The sequence below is a fragment of the Mauremys mutica genome, chromosome 1, assembly GCF_020497125.1.
Source record: "Mauremys mutica isolate MM-2020 ecotype Southern chromosome 1, ASM2049712v1, whole genome shotgun sequence".
NCBI classification, from domain to species: Eukaryota; Metazoa; Chordata; order Testudines; family Geoemydidae; genus Mauremys; species Mauremys mutica.
Window position 1 is genome coordinate 125,871,882 of NC_059072.1, and position 22,574 is coordinate 125,894,455.

General features: G+C 43.4%; 1 protein-coding gene and 1 long non-coding RNA gene across 3 annotated transcripts in view; one reads left to right on the top strand and one right to left on the bottom strand.

Moving 5' to 3' along the window:
- Nucleotides 1-22,574, top strand: part of LOC123368522 — an 80,274-nt gene that overhangs the window by 29,817 nt on the left and 27,883 nt on the right. Inside the window, exon 2 of the long non-coding RNA XR_006578807.1 lies at nt 13,308-13,443. This is a non-coding gene — a long non-coding RNA (uncharacterized LOC123368522). The remainder of the gene's footprint in view (nt 1-13,307; nt 13,444-22,574) is intronic.
- Nucleotides 8,771-22,574, bottom strand: part of SHISAL1 (shisa like 1) — a 366,253-nt gene continuing 352,449 nt past the window's right edge. The window contains exons 9-10 of one of the 2 annotated variants that reach the window (XM_045013359.1): nt 14,715-14,744; nt 8,771-9,205 (exon numbers count right to left, since the gene is read on the bottom strand). In XM_045013359.1, the coding sequence (XP_044869294.1) occupies nt 9,172-9,205; nt 14,715-14,744 (64 nt within the window). In that variant the 3' untranslated portion in view covers nt 8,771-9,171. Of the gene's footprint in view, nt 9,206-11,545; nt 11,632-14,714; nt 14,745-22,574 lie in introns of those variants that run through there. The other variant, XM_045013367.1, reaches the window with a different exon arrangement.

The following is a 22,574-nucleotide window of genomic DNA, read 5'->3' on the forward strand; positions in this document are numbered from 1 at the left end:
GGCCCGAAGTCATTGATTTCAGTGGGAATTAGGTGTTCAAATACCTTAGAGGATCTATTTGTCTGTGCTTCCATGCTCCATCTGTAAAGTGAAAATAAATAGCACTTTCCTACATCACGAGAGTGTTGTGAGCTGCTCCAACAACAGTAATGGGGGGGGGGGTATATGAGTACCTAATAGATAGCTTTAAAGTTTCTGCTCCAAACTCAGTTGGTGCTAAAGCTGGAATAAAAAAGTAAAGACAATAATTAACATTTGCAAAATCACTTGTTTCTCTCTAACCTTGTTCTATAAAATGGCTGAACCATTTTTGGTCAAACTTTCCCAAAAAATCCAACCTGAAGCAGTGACCAAACCTTCAAAATTTCAATCTGACTGGGAAAAAACTGCCCAAGTTACATAAAGGAATTTATAATAGAAAGGGGTTGGGAACAGGTGTCACTACTGCTCCAGCTATAACACGTCATATAGCACTTTTCATCTATAAAAAACTACGGCTTACATCATCTCTAGGTAAGTGGTTAGTATGATTAATGGACTCTGCCATAAACTGAGCAATATTTTACTCTGGAGTAGTCTTCTTGAACCCAGATTAAGAGGTCCCACCAGCCTTAGTGTGGTAGCAGAATTTGGCCCTAAGTGATTTTGTTTCAGACATCACCACTGTTAGGTTGTATTTTCAGCTAAAGACTTGTCAATGATTTTATCTTGGCTCACTTGTTCACAGAAAATAGTATGGTTCATTTAGTCACAACATATTACTGCTGCAGAGCTTGAGAGAGATTATTCAGCAGTCACATTTTCCCATGCAATTTATTTGAAATGATGCCTTGAAAATACCGATAGACAAGCATTGTTCTAGGTGGTTTCAGTCTTGTTGATCAGCGTTTTTGTTGATCTAATTCCAGCAGATGATAAATTTGAGACACTTTCAGCGACACCAAAGGCAAAGGCCTGACAATTTCAAAACAAAATCCCCTCAAGATGGGCTTATTTTCAGTTAAAATTGGGCTGAGATGTACTATTACAATTCAAAGTGAAAAAATGGACCATATTCAACAAGTTTCCTTGTGACTCACAACATCTTTGTTGAGAGATGAAAAGCTGAAGAAACAACGAAAAAGAACTCGCGTGCTTGGAGTCTGCTCAAAATGATTAAAACTGATGGGAGACCAGCTGGGTGAAGTAATATATTTTATGGGACCAAGACCAACTTCTGTTGGTGAAAGAGACAAGCTTTCAAGCTTACACAGAGCTCTTCTTCAGAAGTTGGTCCCATAAAAGAGGGTATCTCAGGCCTGGTCTACACTAAGCGTTTAAACCGGTTTTAGGAGCGTAAAACCGATTTAACGCCACACCCGTCCACACTGAGTGACCCTTTATATCGATATAAAGGGCTCTTTAAATCGATTTCTGTACTCCTCCCTAACGAGAGGAGTAGCGCTAGTATCGGAATTACCATATTGGATTAGGGTTAGTGTGGCCGCAGATCGAAGGTATTGGTCTCCGGGTGGTATCCCACAGTGCACCACGGACCGCTCTGGACAGCAATCTGAACTCGGATGCAGTGGCCAGGTAGACAGGAAAAGCCCCGCGAACTTTTGAATATTTCCTGTTTGCCCAGCGTGGAGCTCCGATCAGCACGTGTGGCGATGCAGTTAAAAAACAAAATAAAGAAAGAGCTCCAGTATGGACCATGCGGATGTGATTGCTGTAAGGGCAGGCAAATCTGTTCTATCAGTGCTCCGTTACAGAAGATGAAATTCAAAATCATTTTTAAAAAATCTCCAGACAGACGCCATAGCAGGGACTCAGCGCACTGCTGCGTGACAAGCGTAACGGAAAGCCAAAGAATCAAATGGACACTCATGGACTGGAGGACTCAAGCTATCCCACAGTTCCTGCAGTCTCCGAAAAGTATTTGCATTCTTGGCTGAGCTCCAAATGCTTCTAGGGTCAAACACAGTGTCCGCGGTGGGTCAGGGCATAGCTCGGCAATTTACGCACCCCCCACCCACCCCCAGAAGTGAAAGGGAAACAATCCTCTCTTGACTTTTACATGTCACCCTATCTTTACTGAATGCTGCAGATAGACGCGATGCTGCAGCACTCAACACCAACATCCTTGCTCCCCCCCCGCCATGGGTGGCTGATGGTACAATATGGCTGATATCCATCATCCTCATCAGCCTATTGGCACATGGGGCAGTGCAAAAGGACTGGTAACCATGCTGACTAGCATCAGTGAGGTCGATCAAGGGCGCCTGCTCCTAATTTTTCCTGGTAGATGGTGCAGTATGGCTGGTAACCGTCTTCATCATAGCAACAGGGGGCTGAGCTTCATCAGCCCCCACCCTTCATGTGTAAAGAAAAGATTCAATTGCCCCTGGACTAGCAGCGGGATGCTGGGCTCCTCTCCTCCACACTGCTTAATGTCCTGTCTGGACTATCATAGCAGCTGGAGGCTGCCTTCCACTCATTTCTCACTAACAAGTCACTGTGTCTTATTCCTGCATTCTTTATTACTTCATCACACAAGTGGGGGGACAATGCTACAGTAGCCCAGGAAGGCTGGGGGAAGAATGGAATCAACAGGTGGGGTTGTTGCAGGCGCACCCCTTGTGACTAGCATACAGCTCATAATTTCTGCAGGATCTGACACAGAGCAGCTGTGTTCTCTGGTTCTATGATACAGTGGTTCTCTAGTACACTTGCCCGTATTCTAGGCAGGACTGATTCTATTTTTAGATACCAAAAAGGAGAGATTGACTCAGGGAGTCATTCCCAATTTTGGCTTTTGCACCCCTGGCTGATCTCAGCCAGGGGCACTTATGACAGCAGCAAATGGTGCAGTGCAAAAGGACTGGTAACCATGATCATCTTATTACCAATTTATGGTATGGTAGATGGTACAGTATGGCTGGTAACCATCTCTGCTGTCATGCAAAAGCAAAAGCATGCTGCTGTGTAGCGCTGCTGAATCGCCTCTGTCAGCGGCATCTAGTACACATATGGTGACAGTCACAAAAGGCAAAACAGGCTCCATGATTGCCATGCTATGGCATCTGCCAGGGCAATCCAGGGAAAAAAGGCACGAAATGCTTGTCTGCCGTTGCTTTCCTGGAGGAAGGAGTGACTGACGACATTTACCCAGAACCACCCATGACAATGATTTTTGCCCCATCAGGCACTGGGATCTCAACCCGGAAATTCCAAGGGGCGGGGGAGGCTGCGGGAACTATGGGATAGCTACGGAATAGCTACTCACAGTGCAACGCTCCAGAAGTCGACGCTAGCCTCGGACCGTGGATGCACACCACCGATTTAATGTGTTTAGTGTGGCCGCGCGCACTCGATTTTATACAATCTGTTTTGCTAAACCGGTTTATGTAAATTCGGAATAATCCTGTAGTGTAGACGTACCCTCACTCACCCGGTGTTACTCAGATTCTGGGACAAACACCAGCTCTGATGACATTGCATAAAGCCATGCTTAATAGAAGTGATTATTTCATTTTAGTTTTTGATGAATCATAGATGTAATTACTACTTTAAATTGCCCTACATTATAGTAATGAATTTAAACAGCAATAAAGCATGACTGTATTTTGGGCTTGTTTCTGCTCTCCCTTGCAGCACCACTCTATAATGCAAGGAGTCACTCTGTAATTACTCCAATGCAAGCAAGAATAGAATCTGGCTCAGTAGTGTGCTTGAATGTTCCATTAGTACACATCTCAAATTATTTGTGAACAACCTTGTGCGTCAACCCCTTGAGACCTTTGTTAAAGAAACATGGTTTCCATTTCTGCAGATGGACCAGGGTCCTTTTCAGGAGAATGCCCTAAGGGCTTGATCTTGTAGGGTGCTGAGCATAATAGACCAGATCCACATGAATAGTTATATTGATACCTTTATGCATGTGAAATTAAGTAAAGTGTGTGTTTAAGTTACATATGTGCATAAGTGCTTTACTGGATCAAGGCCAAATGCACAGCACTTTGCAAGATCAAGCCCTAAAACTTGACTGAAAAGGTGTTCTATTATAATATGGCTCTTTGTTTAAATATTGGTTTTAAATTTATTTTCCCAATTTATGCAATATATCTTTCTACTATGATACACAGTTGATTACAGAAAGCTACATCATCTTGTTGATAAATGTATTGCTCGCTGCCTATTATTTTAAATGAACATTGATTATGTTTTGTAAATATATTTAACTCTTCTCCCCCCCAACCTTAGTTGGCCTCAACTTTTTCTGCAATCCCACTGCAAACATTCCATCTGCTTTTTTCAGTCAGCAGCCTTGCCGGTGTGTCTTCCCAACTCAGGGCCAATTTCTGCTTTTCATTCTCATTTAAAAGATCTCTTGGGTAGGGTGTTCAGACAAAGTGTGAAAACAGGGACCAGGGCATGGGTGGGGGGGTAATAGGCGCCTGTATAAGACAACACCCTGAATATTGGGACTGTCCCTATAAAATTGGTGACCCTAATCTCAGGAGTTGGGTCACAAAATAACACATAGGGTTTAAGTTGTTTAATTGGAAATGGAAAGCGAAAAGTGCTAGAAAAATTACTGCAGAAGTGGATGCTGTGGTGGGCGAGCAGTCAGAATTAATTAAATCAGCAGCACTGGTGTATCTAGGGTGACCAGATGTCCTGATTTTATAGGGACAGTCATGATATTTGGGGCTTTTTCTTATATAGGGTCCTATTACCCCCCACCACCTGTCCTCATTTTTCACACTTGCTATCTGGTCACCCTAGGTGTATCCCCTTGAGTAACTTCTCTTTCTTCAATGGAGTTACTCAGGGTTTAACACTTAGGATAGAAAAATGAGATTCTGTCCATAGGGATATAAGATCAACTAGTTTTTCTTTTGTGATTTTTGAGCTGTGACAAGGTGGGTCAATGACCGTTTGGTTGGGCTTCAGTTGGGGATAGCTGATCTTTTTTTTTTTATAAACAAACCCATGTTGAGCCCCCCTAACTTATGAGTCTTTCTGTTACTCTGTTACTCTCCCTGCATTTGATAAGGCAGAAGAGCTGAGAAACTTTTCTGTCAAAACTTTTTTTGGGGGGGAAAAATGGCTTTGACACCTAAACATTTTGCGAATGTCAGTTTTGCTGAATAAAAATAAATCCAAGATTCAGAGGGGTAGCCGTGTTAGTCTGGTTCTGTAGAAGCAGCGAAGAATCCTGTGGCACCTTATAGACTAACAGACGTTTTGCAGCATGAGCTTTTGTGGGTTTTGCTCATGCTGCAAAACGTCTGTTAGTCTATAAGGTGCCACAGGATTCTTTGCTGCTTCTACAAATCCAAGATTAAACATTTTCAAAATGTGACAGACATTGATTTTTTTTTCAGTTCCAAAGGATTTTTGTTTAGAAATTTCCTTCAATTTTTTAATTTTAAAAATAAAAATAAAATAAAAATGCATTTTGTTCAACTCAAAACAAAGCACTTTGAATTTTTGATTTGCCAAAATTTTTAAAACAATTCTTCAATGTTTTGGAATTCTCAGTGAACCAAAGAATCAGTTCTTCACACAGCTCTTTGTCACACTCACTTGTCTCTCTTTTTAGAGTGCAATCTCTTTAGGAGAGGGGCTTTCACTTAAGTCTGCACTGCTACTGGGTGTGTGCTTCCCAATGCAGGAAGACAGAGCCAGCATGTGGCTGTTTATTTACTGCTTGTGAGCAGCTTAGAACTGACGGTCCTGGAGACGGAAGTACTCCGTCCGTAAAACAGGGGCGGCTCTAGGATTTGCGCCACCCCAAGCAGGGCGGCACGCCGCGGGGGGCGCTCTGGCGGTCGCCGGTCCCGCGGCTCCGGTGGACCTCCCGCAGACGTGCCTGCGGAGGGTCCGCCGGTCCCGTGGCTCCGGTGGACCTCCCGCAGACGTGCCTGCGGAGGGTCCGCTGGTCCCGCGGCTCCCGTGGGACGCCGCCCCAAGTGCGCGCTTGGCGCGCTGGGGTCTGGAGCCGGCCCTGCTGTAAAATGGGCATGCACTGGCAGCGGCAGTGCAAACACCTTCACGCAACTACACCAATGTCAGGAGGGTCCCCTTTAGAGGTGAGAAGTTGGTACAGTCTCTGTATTCATTCAGTCCTTGGTTGCTTTTGAGAATGTGAGCAAGGGTGTCCCCTATAGAGTTGTGAAGTTCTGGAACAGCCTTCCACGGGGAGTAGTGGGGGCAAAAGACATATCTGGCTTTAAGACTAAGCTTGATAAGTTTATGGAGGGGATGGTATGATGGGATAGCCTAATTTTGGCAATTAATTTAGCAATTGATCATTGGTTATCAGCAGGTGGTCTGTGATGGGATGTTAGATGGGTTGGGATCTGAGTTACTATAGAGAATTCTTGCCCGCATGCTCAGGGTTTAACTGATCACCATATTTGGGATCAGGAAGGAATTTTCCTCCAGGGCAGATTGGCAGAGGCCCTGGAGGTTTTTCACCTTCCTCTGCAGCATGGGGTACGGGTCACTTGCTGGAGGATTCTCTGCAGCTTGAGGTCTTCAAACCACAATTTGAGGACTTCTATAACAAACCCTTAACCTATGTCTGAGTTACTGAAGTGGGTGGGTGAGATTCTGTGGCCTGCATTGTGCAGAAGGTCAGACTAGATGATCATAATGGTCCCTTCTGACCTTAAAGTCTATGAGTCTATAACAGCGGACATAGCTAAGGTTGCCCACTGGTTTAGCACTGGCCATCTAATACTGTGCCAACAGTACGTTTTTGGTCACTGCTAATTTAGGTTTGAGTTGATTCAGCACTTTGAGGCTACACAATCCAATGTAAATTCTGGGAGCAATCCAGTGCCTTAGTATTTCTCTTTGATGCTCTCGATGCGCTCCAGCTCAATAGCACTTCAGAGGCAGCTACTCTGATTTCCAGTTGAGTCTGTATTTACAAAAGCTAAATTGGGAGTGATTGTCAATGCCTGATTTTAGCTTTTTAAATGCAAAATAAAATTGAAATCAGCCAACCAGGACCTCTTTGAAGTGCTATTGAGATCAATGGCCAAACTGAATGAGGTATGTGGGTCTTTTCTAATGAGGTATGTGGGTCTTTTCTTTGAAGTTCAGTTGTTGCACTCAGCTGTACTTGAAGTGGCTGGGCTTGATTTCAAGTTTTACTGTGACATTTAAGCAGCAAAATTTGGAGTTTCAAACAGCTTCCAATTTTGTTATTCTATGTGAAGTAGAACTTCAAAGAGACGTATGTGCCTCTAAAGAACTATTTAGTGTCTAGGTCCCAGCAAGATGCAAAAGGGTAGGAAAAAGTACTAGCAACCAAACTACACTGGCTGTAAGATGCACTGGGTGCCGCAACTCTTGTTATGTTTCCAAGACAATAATGAGAAGGTAAATGGCTTTTATCTAATGGAGATAGTGATACATTTGGTGATGAGGTTAGTAATGAGACACTCCTCGTTCCTGTGGGGGTAATTAGATATGGATATGACATTACAAAAAAGACCCAACCGCAATCCAGCTGTAGACTCAATTGGACTTGACTCTGATTTCACATTAATCATAACTCCAGTTAATACAATAGCTACTTCTGATTCATGACCAGTGGATCCAAGCTCACACTCAGGCCATAAGACACCTGCTGGGAATGGCATATAAAGTGCAAGTGTGGGTGGTGGTCAAACTTGATTTTCACTATATTTTCCCCCCCGTCTGCATAGGCAGGAACAGACTTTTAAAATTATCCTTTTAAAATATTTTAGTTGCCATTTTTTGACAATACTTCACAAGCAGATGGCCACATGGATATTTAGTTTAATCACAGAAGGCTTTTAATGCAAAGTAACAAATGGACCTGGCTGTGAGTGAAATGCTGCTGAATGCAGCAGTCCCAGTTTGATGGAGAGGCAAAGAGCGGGGTAAAACAAAATACCATGAAATTCACAGAACAAACCCCTACAGCTATCTCCCATTAGCCTTATGCTTCACAAGGCACTCTGGTTTTTTTAATACTTTGTACAGGAAAAATATTATCCACAAATACGCTTGCATTATATATATTAAAGAAAAAAAAGGTCTGCTGACCACGATGACAAAGTCGTCAAGATTTTAAATAAATAAAACCCATAACACTAGAAATACTGGCTTTAGTCTCTGACATTAGAAACTCCAGTTGCAAGAAAACAAGCTTATGTTACATTAAGGGTGGTGAACATTCAGAGCTGAATTGGCACTGTTTTTTAAGACACTTGAACTTGTAAAAAAGAATCCCAGGAGGTTGCAGCTTATTAGGTCTAGTGATTAAATATACCAAGTACACAAACCTTCTCCCATGCATTTCTATGCCCATGACAGTTTTACAAGTTATTTTTTTAATAAATTTCATCTTTAATATTTTCAGGCTTCTTTAACATTAAGAGCCTGATTTTTCACTTACTCTAATTTTATGCCTGTTAGTACCAATAGGACAGATTTGGTCCCTCCCTCTGATCCCCACCATACTTTTTTTTTTTTGAGACGTACCAGTGAATCTTAACTATGCTCTGCCCTTGTTGTTGGCCTAGTGGGGTGCAAAGTTCAGGTCTTGTAACCAGTTAGGCACACAATTGTTTTTCTGTGGGCACTGGCCTTCCCCAACAGCACTCCTAATGCCCAAGTCTTCCCTCCCTGCTCTAAGTTTGTATGGGCATAAAATCATAGACTCTCAGGGTTGGAAGGGACCTCAGGAAGTCATCTAGGCCAACCCCCTGCTCAAAGCAGGACCAATCCCCAAATGGCCCCCTCAAGGATTGAGCTCACAGTCCTGGGTTTAGCAGGCCAGTGCTCAAACCACTGAGCTATCAGGGCAGTGCAGTTTCTCAAATAGTGGGCGAGCCTGACCCAAGAGGCTCCAATCCCCTATCTCAAATGGCTTACCAGGATAGGTCTCCTGGAAGCCATGAGCAGGTTGAAATGCCTATAACTTATTGTGCTAGGCATATTACTTACACCATTCTCTAGGTACACATTGCTGTCCAGATGCTTGCAATGATCTCCTGATCAAACTCATCTCTGCTAGATACCATACACCTGGTCTTAGTGGGAGATTGGATCCCTGCTGGGCAGCAGGAAAAACTCTAGGCAGATCTGAATTCTGTCCAACAAAAACAGTCCATAAATGTCCAGTAGAGTCAGATGAAAGACTCAAAGCAGCTGGCCACCAGCAGACAACGGGTTCCTATTTCAAGGAACAGAACAGAGTTGTTACAGCCAGACCCACCTAAAAATCCACGAATCTTGTGGACAACAAGAACTGTATAAAAATGAAAACATTGCTTTATATGGCCTTTCTTTTTGCCTGTAAATGAAACAGGAGAATAAGACACAAAATGAACAACTTACACAGAAGAACTTGTACATCAAGGAAGCGGCATCTGCTGTACACACATTATAGGATTGGCTGGTTTTGCACCAGTGTGGGAGAACCTCAACATATTGCTTTAATCTCATGTGCTAATAGCAGCTAGTGAATAGTTAAAATTCTTTTAATTATGTTAATACAAATGACAATTTAAAAAATGCATGTCTTCTCATATGTAGTATTGTGGTTTCAGGCACTAGGGTGGCAAAAATGCTCAGCTCCTTGCAGGATTGAACCTATAGGCCCCAATCCTGCAATGTTTGTGCACAGTTAGAAACTCCCACTCCTTTCTCCCCTCACCCCTCTCCCTTTGACCTCAGTGGCACTTTGTGCAGGTGGAAGGGCTCTACCGATGTGCAACAAGTTTCAGGCTCAGGGCTTTGGAGCAGATAAGTTATTTCTCTAGGAGCCATCTTAGAATAATTTTGCTCTAGTTTGTTTTGCATTGTGCAGTCTCTTGCAAAGATATTAGATTCCTTGTAAGAATAGCAGTTTGCATTCCAAATGCATTATTTTTGCATAATGGATTTTAAGAGACCAGGCTGACCATACAGTGAAATGTGTTTGGTTAGCCTTTTCTGACATTTGGTACTAGGCATTGACTTTAAATCACATTAATTCTTCAGCTTCTCTCGCATCAAACCCACCAAGCTGACTTAGTTTTCTAATTTGTTTTTACATTCAGGTGGCTTTGGTTTACGTGTGTGTGTGTGTGTAGGTATGTGTAAATAGCAGAGCTAATTTATTACAAAGTAAATCACCTTCTGATCAGTTATTTTACACCTTACAATTGCTTAGTTTTATTGCCCTTATTTAATGTGGGGATTCAGTGTATGCACAAGTTGAGGTTTTCTTGTCTATTTTTATTCTGATTTAGAATAAAATGGCCCAAATTCTGCTTATTTTGTCATATGGGTAGGTCCCATGCATGGGATTACATTAATTTTTCTATGGACCTCTATGCAAACAAGTGAAACATTCCCTTGTGCCACTTCTCAACTATTTCCCCGCCCTCTCTTCTTCCATTCCTCTTCTCCCATATCAGCCATTCCCTCTGCACCTACCACCCCACACATGGCTGCCACCACTAGCACAAGGGGAGCCAGTGCCCTCATGTGAACCATGTCAGTCATGCACCTCACCCTCTGCATTTAATACGCCCAGGGCACCTTGCTGACAATAGAGTATCATCTTTGGCCTACTCTGAGGACTACAGCCCGCCAGGACATAGTGAAGTACCATACATTTGAGTTCTGACAGGTCCACCTTCCTGACTGGAAGGAGTATAGCGGTGGCAACCAGCAGTCTAAACTGCTGTGAGCAGAGACAACAGCTGATACGTTGTATGGAACCAGAATGAAGCTTAGGTACACCAAAATTTCAGAGCAGACCATTGAAAAATTACATTTTATCGAATCGTATCTGTTTGATCTCATTTTGGGCCAGACTGTATGTGCTCCTTGCTCTACCACACACCAGGCGCGAGGCACTCAGGAGCCATTACACCAACAATCCCTATGATCTGCTCACTGCTGCTGCTTTGATGGAGGCGGGTGCTGGGAATGGAATGAAGGCACAGTGTTAGCTTCAGCCCCGTTCTGCACCATCCCACTGCGTAGGGCCAGCATGCTAATCTGGTCCCTCTGGATCAGCTAATGCACAGCACAACCCCGGATAGACCGCCAGCCTAGGAGCAAGGCAGTCTCTCTCGCGTGCTTCTCGTGGGTTGGTGCACCCCTGCACCACCCCCTGTCCCCCATACAGGGGTGTGGCATAAGTACCACAATCTGACCTCATTTTCAACAGATTTTTAATAAATATTCACAGGGACGTGAGAGTACAGTTTGTCAATATTCATACATTTTTGATTTTGCCATTTAAATTACGGATCTCTCTGCACTACATGTGTGGCCTGTATGTTGTTGCACAGTAGTAACGGTTTACCTGCTGCTGGTTGAAGTCTGATCTGTGTATTTTCAAAGAGATTGCTTGCATGGTGAATCCCTGACTCCCACGAACAGCAGTAATAAGCAGCATAGGCAAGGTCTTGCCAATGTACATCAGTGCTGATCTGAAGGGACCACCCTAAGGTGTGAGAGTAGTTTAGTCTCAGTCAGTCGTTAACTTCTTTTCTGAGGCTGGTGCCACGTGTGATGATGTTGGTTTGTGTTGTGGATGTACGTCAACCAGGCCCTGAATTCAGACCACACAGGCCACTGAATGCCCCTCAGATGGTTTCCATACTAAAGAAAAAATCTCTGTTAGTTGGCCTGTACAATCCACTCACTGTTTGAGTTAGAATAACGGTGTTGCATCAGAGTTACTGTTTCTGAGATTTATGGTTTTCTTTCCTCTCCCTGCATAAAACTCCAACCCGATTACCAAGCAGGCAGCAGCACATGTAATGGATTCCAGACTCCTTTGGTTATAATAATATTATGACTATACATGGCCCTCTTTGTCTCAAGCAAATACCTAAGTGGTCTGCTATGACAAACAGTTTAAACATTTCTGGCCACTTCTACCCTTTATAGAGTGCACCATGGTTTTGAGAAGGAAACTGGACAGACTTGTCCCTTTAAATACCTCCGTTTCTTAGTTGCAGGATATGAAAACCACTAACTGAAATATTAAGAATAAGATTTACACAGTATTTGAACTGGGGCAGGAAATAAATGGTTCTGTGCAGAGAAAGTAGTAACTTGCACATCATGTGGAAGGATCCCAGTCCACTTTACGGGCTATGATTTTGGGACAGTTTCTTAGACTCTAAGGTCTCTGGGACAGCTGCTGTCTCAAGAGGGCAGAGCGACTCTCTGAACCCCTGGGTATGCATAGATTTTAGGGCCAGACAGGGCCCATTAGGATCACTTAGTCTGACCTCCTCCATAACACAAACCATAGAATTTCACCCAGTGTTTGTGGTTTCAAGCCAATAACTGCTGGTCGAGCTCTGGCAATCTTCTAGAAAGACCTCCAGTCTTGATTTAAAGCATACTTACTGCATTCTGTATGACCAGCCAGCTCAGCTGACCAGAAAAAGTGGGGGAATGGCAACAGAAGGAGCAATCTATCTGCCTCCTCCCCACTGATCCCTGCCCACGGGGTGATGGGTACCTTAGAGGAGTAGGAAAGGAGAGACTAAGATCATTGGGTAGCTGTTTTCTCCTCTCACTTACTCTGGTTTACCCTGGTACCTAGCGAAGCGTGGGGTCTGCAATTCTGCCTGGCCCTTATGTAAGCCACGCATGGAGAAGATGGCTCCTTGCATCCTCACAGCCCCTCTCTCCTCACAACTGCATAATTGCCAACTAGTAGCTGGCACAACCATATTGCAGCCACCTCTGGGATGGGCAGTCATTTAATTGCACCCGTAACAGTGTAGTACAAGAGCAGAACAATACCATCCGATGGAAGCTGCAAGGGAAATTGAGGACACATAATAATGAAAGGGTAACATTTCAGAGTAAACACAGGAGACAGTTGTTTGCACCCAATTTTCCTTTCACATCAGTGTAACTCCCCTGGCTTCAATAGGGTTACTCTGGATTTACACCAATTAACAATACGAGAGGAGACTCAGAACCCCAATAACATCAGCCAGAGCGGCATGCCCAGATTTTTAGGCAGTGTCGGGAAATTTACAACAATAGTCCTCTTAGCTAGAGTAGAAAAACATTCCAAGTTCTCTTTTCATATAATGAATATTTCATGAGACATTTCAACAAACAAAGTATCAACCAAGATAAATGGGCTTCATGGAGTAATTCCTCGGCAAATCAGTAAAGCTTACGGGCTCAATTGTGTAACTCTCTTGGACTTCAGTGGAGTTACGGCAGCAGAGAATTTGCCCCAATGTTTCTTAATTTAGAGGTAGTTTTTAATTGTTTTCTTATCTCTGTAATTATTCTTTTCAAAGATAAATGCACAATTCTAACCAAATAAACATCCTAAAACTGAAAAAAGGAGATGTTCAGGAACAGCTGGATTCTGCATTCCCTTGCCTATCCAAAATGCCTGTTTGGGTGCATGAAGAACGTTGGAACAGACTCCAGGTGAGTTACCATAAGTTACCCTTCTTTTATCCACAGAAAAGAAATTGCACACTGATCTAATTATTGATGTAAAATGTAATACACATTGCATGCATGGCCCTTTGTCAGCCTTGTGATTGTTCTTGGTGTACATGGATATTGTACATTTTTGTGTTGCAATACCCGAAAACAGTTTGTATTTTAAAGTAATTGCAACACATTGAGGCTGTCAGGTCATGCACCATCAAAGCTAAGGAGCTGGACACCATATAGAAAGCAAGACAGATGAAACATTTTTGGGGATAATATGAAGTAAGAATTACTATACTCTGGGAAAATTTTCTTTTTGCAATTTCAGCAACACTTTAGTTTATATTTATATGCGTTACTGTGTGTGTGTGTGTGTCTGTGCACACAAATTGGGCAATATCACATATCAAATCTCTTAACATTTCAATATGAGGTTTTATTATTGAGTTAAAATGGAGCTTGATTATATACAGAAACTATGTTAACCAGTAAGACACTGCCAATTCTTTAAAAAAACAAAAACAAAAAACAAAAAAAACCCCCAACCTTCAGTTTGCTAAGTAGAGGGAGACGGATTCATTAACCAGCAAGGAAACTTGGATATGTTTGAGGCACTTATGTCTATGTAAAATTAAAAGATTTATGGCTAGAATCGTAGCATTGCTTAAATACTTCAAGGTCCTGTATTCTGCACTTGGAGCAATGAAAATTTAAATATTAAGTGGGAATTGTGTCAATAATTTGATAAAGAGCCATCTAAAAACATTATGCTATTGAACCTGCACCTCACTTTGTTCATTAATAGCATAATAATTAAATTGGAGAAGACTTAATATTGAGGTCATTCCCCAAATATGGGCTGTATCAGAGATAGGGTGACCAGACAGTAAATGTGAAAAATTGGGACAGGGTATGCGGGGGTAATAGGTGCCCGTATAAGAAAAAGTCCCAGATATTGGGACTATCCCTATAAAATCAGGACATCTGGTTACCCTATTCAGAGATGACACTTATACTATACTTGATCTGAGCTACTATTATATCATGCAGTGTCTTACCTGCTGAAATACGAGGGGAAAAATAAGGATCAACTAAAGGAAGCAACTACTTTTTTCTCCCAACTAAAGACATTAGAAGAAAAGGGAATAGCTTTGTGTGAGGATGGAGGAAAACACAGAAAGACAGGGAGGGAACACTGAGTGGGACCCACCACTGCTTGTCTCCTGCAGTCACAGGAAACTGAGCATGTGGGATATTCTCACCTGATCCTAACGTAGGATCCCCGTTTAATGCTTCCGGAGAAGAATGGGGAAAAAGAAAAGGAAAATCACTGAAAGTTTAACAAGTGAAGACAGGAGTTCTTTTTATTAGTAATGTCACAGTAAAACTGCTAACCATGTTACTGAGCCCTATATATTTAAAAAAAAAGTGAACAGCTATGCAGTCACGGTATTAAGAGTTTTATATTTACATAGTACTAGGACATACACTACGCAAGCAGCCAACCAACATCACCAGACAGGCACTGCGGTGGAACCCCCAAGGCAAGCGGAAAAGAGGCCGCCCAAGAAATACCTGGCGACGCGACCTTCAGGTGGATAGCAAAAAAATGGGCTATACCTGGAACCAGCTAGAGCGAATGGCCCAGGATAGAAGACTCTGGAGATCTGTGGTTGGCGGCCCATACCCTGGTTGGGGTGACGGGCATGAATGATGATGATAGTTGGCTAGTTACTGTGCACCTGAGGGCCCTAGTCTGTATTGGGACTGCCACTGAAGTGAGAATTCAGTGTGCAGGAAGGCTCCTGAATTTGGAATATGAATCCTTATAAATGTAGTAAAAAGATTTGAGACCAAGGTATATTTAAGTTACACAGAAAACAACAACAACCCAAATCAAGACAGCTGGCATTGAGTCTCATATTTACGTTATATCCCCAGAGTATTTTCTTTTACTCAGTTGTCATGAAATCAAATATGGGAATTCAGTTGCAGAAAGTTAACATCTACACTGTGATGTGATGTTTACTGTTTGCTTCTCTGGGCATATACAAATCACAGCCATTTAAATTATACACCTTCTCCTATGAAAAACAGACACATCCTGGAGCTTTTGTGGAAATCCTCACTAAGAATGGATACAGCAACTGCAGTATGTAAACTATTGCTTTTAAGTTTCAGCTTTCATAACAAAGAAATTGTGGCACTTGAAACATTCTCTTTTACGTTGCCTTCGTTGATTTATTATCATCAAAGATTTCTAAACAACATTGGTTCGAGCTGTTTCTTTCTTTCTTCAAAAGTGTCACTCACTGTATCCCTTCCGTTCCCAAAATGAGATAGAGGGGGAAAAAGTGGCATATGCTGGAAATGCACGGGTGAAATAATCTGATGAAAATTAATTCTTACATTTATTGAGTTCTTTTCATACTAAAGCACTACAATTTCACAAAAGCAATGGACCTTTACCCATTTCTGAGTTAGGAGAAACTGAAAAAATACAGTGCTCTCATTGTAACTATACATTTACCAAACTTTTCTGAACTGGGTGTACAGCAAAAATGGCAACTTAATGAAGAGCAGGTAGTTTAATAAGAGGATGGAGAGATGAATTAAAAATGAACAGAAGCTATGATTGGCTGAACGATACTTCTGTGCACGCTCTGTGGGTAAATGCCCTAAAACTTTCTATAGGATTTAAAGAAGCCCTTTCTGACATCACTGCACATTCTCCCTACCCAACCCAACCAGCACAAAGGCTGCTTCTGGGACAATGCGCAAGAGAGAGTTTGCCTTACAAAATACACACAGCAAAATTCTCAAAAATATCCTAGCTTCAGGTAAGGAGAAAATCACAGAAGGAACCCCTCTTCCCCCAGCCACATCTAATTTTAGGGTCTCTGCAATTTTTGCTGAACAACTTTTGCCTCCATTAGACTTGCTGAACGACCATAGCTCCTTCCTAAGGAGGCAGTGAAGTCGCGTGGCTTGCCCTGGAGGAAGAATGAGACCTCCCTTCCGTCCCCCCCGGGGCAGTGCTGTGCAAATTATTGCAGTCACACACCCCCTTACCATGCATGGAATTTGTTACAGCCCTCCATTATTTATCATCTAAAGTAATCCCTGGCTTCTGCACTGCTGCTGGCAATGGCACTGCCTGAGGAGGTGGTTGGCCGTAGAGTGAAGGCTGCTGGCCAGGGCTTTCATGTTTTTTGTGGCTCAGGGGGACTATTTTTTTAATCCCACTCCCATCCTGCCTCACAATACGCAATCTGTTTTTACCCTGCTCCTGCTATTAGTGGATCCTGTGAGACGGGGGCGGCTCTAAATATTTCGCCGCCCCAAGCAGGGCGGCATGTCGCGGGAGACACTCTGCCAGTCGCTGGTCCCGTGGCTCTGGTGGACCTCCCGCAGGCATGCCTGCGGAGAGTGCGCTGGTCCACCGAACCCTCCACAGGCACGCCTGCGGGAGGTCCACCGGAGCCGCCTGCCGCCCTCCCGCTGACCGGCAGAGCGCCCCCCGCGGCATGCCGCCCCAAGCACGCGCTTGGCGTGCTGGGGTCTGGAGCCGCCCCTGCTGTGAGATCCCAATTTCTTCATCCCCCCCACCCCCAACTTTGCACAACACTACCCTGGGAGGTCTGACCCACGGAAGGGATTCTCCTAGAGATTGTTCCAAAGCTGATGTCATAGCACTGCTCCTCTGGATCTGAGACAGCTGCATAGTGAAAACAGGAGTAAAACGGTGTTTAGAAGCCCCTTTTTGCCATAAAGTCAACAAATCCAACACTAGATACATAAAGGACATAGATCTGCTGAGTAAGAAGGTGCCATATTTGTCTGGTTTTAGTTTTGGACAAAAGCTGAAATTTCTGTTCTCTACTGTTGCCAAGATACAGTTCTCCCATTATATCTGTGTGCTACAGCCCTATTGACCCAACTTTGTAGAAGAGAGGCTAGGTGTGAGGATCTGATGCTACAGAATTTCTCTAGCCACACAATAGCAGCAGTAAAAGGAATGTATTTATCCCTCTTCACCCATTCAGAGGAATGAATTTCAAAGTGTAATTAGGACTAACTATAATTATTTATTTCCAGTATCACCTGGTAGGCACTTTCTTAACAAAAGAGAGGGCAGGAGTAATTATAATCTCATGGGAAACGAAGACAGGAGGAGTATATCATATCAATTGTTAGGGTACTGAGATTTATTTTAACATGTGAACTGAATTTAAAGGTGTACTTATTAAGCACATAATCCACCCCACTTGCTTTGTTTCCTTTTAAAAAAAAAACTCAGGAAAATACATTTAAAAGACTGTTACTCACTTTCATCATTCTTTGTGATTTTAAGATGTTGCATTAAGTTTCCAACAGCAACTTCATTTCAGCCACTTTTCTATTTCTTTGGGTAATTGTGTAGGTAAATAATGTATTATTCTTTGTTTTATGGTATCTAGCTTATGACAATCAACAGCACAGGAACCTTAACTTTAGCATTTCTCAAGTGGGATTTATACCATGCAACCTGAACATTTAATTACTGGAGCATTTTCCACAGGCTTACACAGGAATCACTTTTCCCAGCACTGAAATAGAACAAGCAGCTGTTTAATTGCACACAACAATTTAGAACAGCAAGCTAAGAACACAACGATATCAAATTGAAACTGCAGGCAAAATATAAAACACTCAGCATAGGTGGAATAAAGTCTCAGATTGGCTGCTCTTAATTTTATTTTTTCTAGTAGTACAAAATGATGATGAAAGTCTGCTTGTTTACAAATATAAGGCTTCTATTCCCCTGATTTTAAACCAAGCCTGCCTTTGTGAAAAGAGAGTGTATCTGATATGTATTTTCAACCATGCTTTCAAAGAAAGCATCACACATCAGTGATTAGAAACTGTTAAATGCTATGCTAGCCACAGCTCCTTTAGATTAGTGATAAAATTGTTGGAAGACAGAGTAGGCATAAAGGGTTTTGTGGTGGGTTGAAAGGGTCCAACCAATAAAGTTAGACACCAGATTTGGCTTTTGGACGCCTAAACCTTCAGGGATGTCTGGCGCTGGAGTTTTCATGCAGCCCATTATGAAGATAGAGGCCACTTATCAAATTCAGATGGGAGCTGGTTTGGGGCCACACACAGTTCTAGGATTTCAGAATTGGGAGTTTTATTTGGATCCATCTCTAGTGATGGGAGCAAGAAAAGTGAGCTGGCAGGGATGCATGTGAAACAAGTCATAATGAGATTCAATACTTATAGCCAAGCACAAAAAAGCTTCTCTCTCAAGCAATAGCATAAAGGCTCTTTAACTGAAAGAGTAAGGCCTTGTCTAAACTACAAAATTAAGTTGACCAATGTTAGGGCGACCTACAGCCACTGCAGTAATTACTGTGGTTTTTCATGTTCACATTGCCCTCCTTCTGTTGCTGGTGTGCATCCTCACCAGGAGCGCTTGCACTGACTTAAGTGTGGGAGCTGAGAGCCCAGCATGGGTGGCTCCAGGCACCAGCACAGCAAGCGCGTGCCTGGGGCGGCGGCCTGCTGGTCGCTGTGAGGGTGGCAGTCAGGCTGCCTTCAGTGGCGCGCTTGCGGGAGGTCCGCCGGTCCCACGGTTTCGGCAGCAATTCGGCGGTGGGGATGCCGAAGGCACAGGACCGGCAGACCTCCCACAGGCATGCCGCCTGATTGCCATGCTTGGGACGGCAAAATACATAGAGCCGAGCCTAGGCTGTCAGTCTGGCATGGGGCTCACAGCTGGAGGCCGTGGGGCTGACAGCCAGAGCTCACAGCTGAACACCTCCCCCCACCCCCCTGTGCGGGAGTCCAGCTGTGAGCCCTGCACGCGCCAACAAGCAATGTAAGTAACGCAGTATCTACACAGACACTGTTGCCCTAACTACATTGACCTACGCACTATACCTCTCACGGAAGTGGTGGTATTAGGTCGGTGTAGTGGGCATCTTACATCAGTGGGAGCTACACTGTAGCGTGGATGCTTACAGAGTTACATCAACATAAGCCGTCTTAGATTGACCTAACTCTGTAGTGTAGACCAGGCCTAAATCTCATTGAGATACATAAGTAGAATCTGTACTGAATGAAGCCAGCTCTGACTACAGTTCCAAGTGTGCCTGCTTAGAAATAAAGGTGAATGTGGATTATTAAAAGGAATCCTAGAGCACAATTTTTTTATTAAGTCAGTCAGGCAAAAGTAGTAATCATAGGACTAGTACTTCATTATTTGTATTGCGGTAGCACCGAAAGGCCTCAGTCAGGGTCAGGGCCCCATTGTGTTAGTTACTGTACAAACACTGTCCCTGTTTGAAAAAATTAGTGCTTATCCTTCTATTTTGAAACTTTTGTGAAATACATTAGTGGTTCATAGTCCCCACTGCCAGAACCTTCCACTGGGCCTTGACATACAACTCCCTGATCCACTGGGGAGAACCAATTTTTTTTTTTGCCGTTTCACCCACTCTGCTCAGAGCTCTTAATTGGCTTTCTCATTCTCCACATCAAGTTAAAACCCCACACGTGCACCATCGAGATCCACCCCCATTCTGCCTCTACAGCACAATCTTCAGTTTCTCCTGTTTGTGCCATATGCTGTGCCTGCTCCTGAGGTCTGTCTCCCACTTGTGTCACTATGTCCTCTTCACTTAGAACAGCTTTCCTTTGCTATTGTATCAATATCACTCTTCCCCTCCTCCTCCTCCCCAACACTTGTTTCTAGAGCTGGCTGGAAAAGAAGTCCCTTCCCCCTCCCAAAAAATTAGCATTTTTGACTTTTCATCCCAATTTGAGACCATGTTTTCAAAAATATGAAGTTGTCCCTAATTGGGATGAAAATTCAAAAAGGCTAAATTTATTTATGTGGACGGGATTTCCAGAAAAATTCTGTTTTGAGAGAACTGAAATGGCTTTCACCCCCCACAAACCCACCCCAGGGACTTCTACGTGTTTCTCAAGATACACAAACAAAGGACCCCAGGCTCATCATTTATGGCAACAGCACTACTGAGGGAATATCATAGAGACCATCCTCAGACCATTCAAAACACAACCTGCTTCCTCCAGAAACTCTGCAACATTAACAACCTGCCTCAAAATACCATCCTTTCCACCAAGGATGTCATCTCTCTATACACCAACATCCCTCACCATGAAGGCATTGCAGTCTGACACTGACAGCACTCAGATATTCACCTCAAACACATCCTCACCCATAACAACTTTACATTTAACAACAAACACTTTGTCTAAACCACAGGAATTAGGATGGCTGCCCAATATGCCAACCTCCTCATGGGCCACCCCAAGGAATAGTTGCTGGAAAACTATACCACTGCACAAAGCCATGGCCAAAGATATTGACCTAGAGGGTCCTCCCCCAATTGTCTGCTTTTGATTAGTACATTAATTGCAGGGGATTGAAATCCACTGAGGTATCTCGTGACTGAAATATGTGGCCATGCTCTAGTGTGCTGTTTGAGCAGCACCTTAGCATCACAATAGTGTATCTTGCCACACTTCCAAGTCATCTTCTGGCTGCCCATTGTTTCACTATGTATGATCACACAGCATCACACATTTCCCTGGCCTGCTGGGAACCACAAGCTGTGTGCACATGGGTGGGGTCAGGTTGCCACTACAGGCTTTGGAAAGCAGTTCTGTACTGTGCTCACTTGCTATGGAAGTATTTCCCTTTAGCCTCATCTACGTTAGGCAAAGCACCGCATGTCACAATAAGCCAAAGTGCTTTGGCCACGCTGGCATCCCGAGCATGGGCGGCATGTAATGGAGGCTGGGGGAGGCTAAGCCTCCCCAAACCTCGTGCCACGGTGGGGGGAGGGGCAGTGGCAGATTACTGAATGGGCCCCGGCACAGAAACACCATATTTAGTCATGTCATTTCCAGGTAATAAAGTCCTTTATTTTGTCCTGCAGTACAGCCCTGAACACCCTGGTGTCATGGACCTTTCCCACGTGTTCTGCATTCATGTTCATGGTCCACTGAGCCTTGGAGAACTAGTGAATACTAAACTTCACGGTTTACTTATTCACTGGCCCCTTTCAGTAGGCAAAGTATAGGTACATGCGTTCTGTCAATGGCCCCCGCAGAGTTTGGAAAACCCATCCTCTGAAATCTTACTATAATTTCAGGGAATTGTGGGGGGAGGCAGAGAAAGAGATACTGGGTTGTCATAGGGGTTTCTTTAACTCTCTACTTCTGGGGGAATTTTTGTCTCTCTGCATTGTTACACACATACTTGCTGACAGGTATTTTGAAATAAATTACCAAAATAATTGAAACTGGTGTTTATTATTTTGACAAATGTTGCAGAATTTTTATTTTTTTGGCCCAGAATTTTTATTTTTGGTGCAGAATGCCCCCAAGAGTAATATATATATGTCAAAACGAGACACCAGAAAGTGCTAGGCTTAGCTACATGACATTTGAAGTTCAATATATGAACAGCGCATATTTTCACATATGTAATGTAAAATAACACAGAAACATACAATGCATATTTAAGTACTAAACAACATATTGAAACAGTAAGGTTGTTGGCGTTGCTTATGTGTTTCACTTAAAACTGGACATCAGGGCTTGTCAAATGGCACCCGGACACAGAAGCCAAAAACCAGACTGTTTAGGTAAAACCCAGATGAGTGGACCCCTAGGACTCTGGGCTACTGCCCTGACATGTTAGCACTAACAACGCACGCTGAAAGGGACAGTGTGGATGAAGGCGTGGCATATACCTCTGCCCAGCACAGGATAGGTGGACACTCAGTGTGGGTACAGGCAGGTTCTAGCAGTATACTGACAAGTAACTTGCAAGTGTAGTTGTACCCCTAGTTGTCACCTACAACCCTCACTTGAACCTATAAGGGTATCACCAAACAAATGCAACCCATTCTTGATGGAGACCACATTTTGAAAGAAATCTTTCCCCAATCCTCATCTTCTGGCCATCAAACAGCCTCCCTACCACACAAAGCTTACCATCAAAAACAAGCTGCCCAAAGACCACCACACACCAGCTCAAATCATCTGCCAGAACAACAGATGCAAAGCCTGCAGGCATATCTCCATTGTTACAATAATCAATA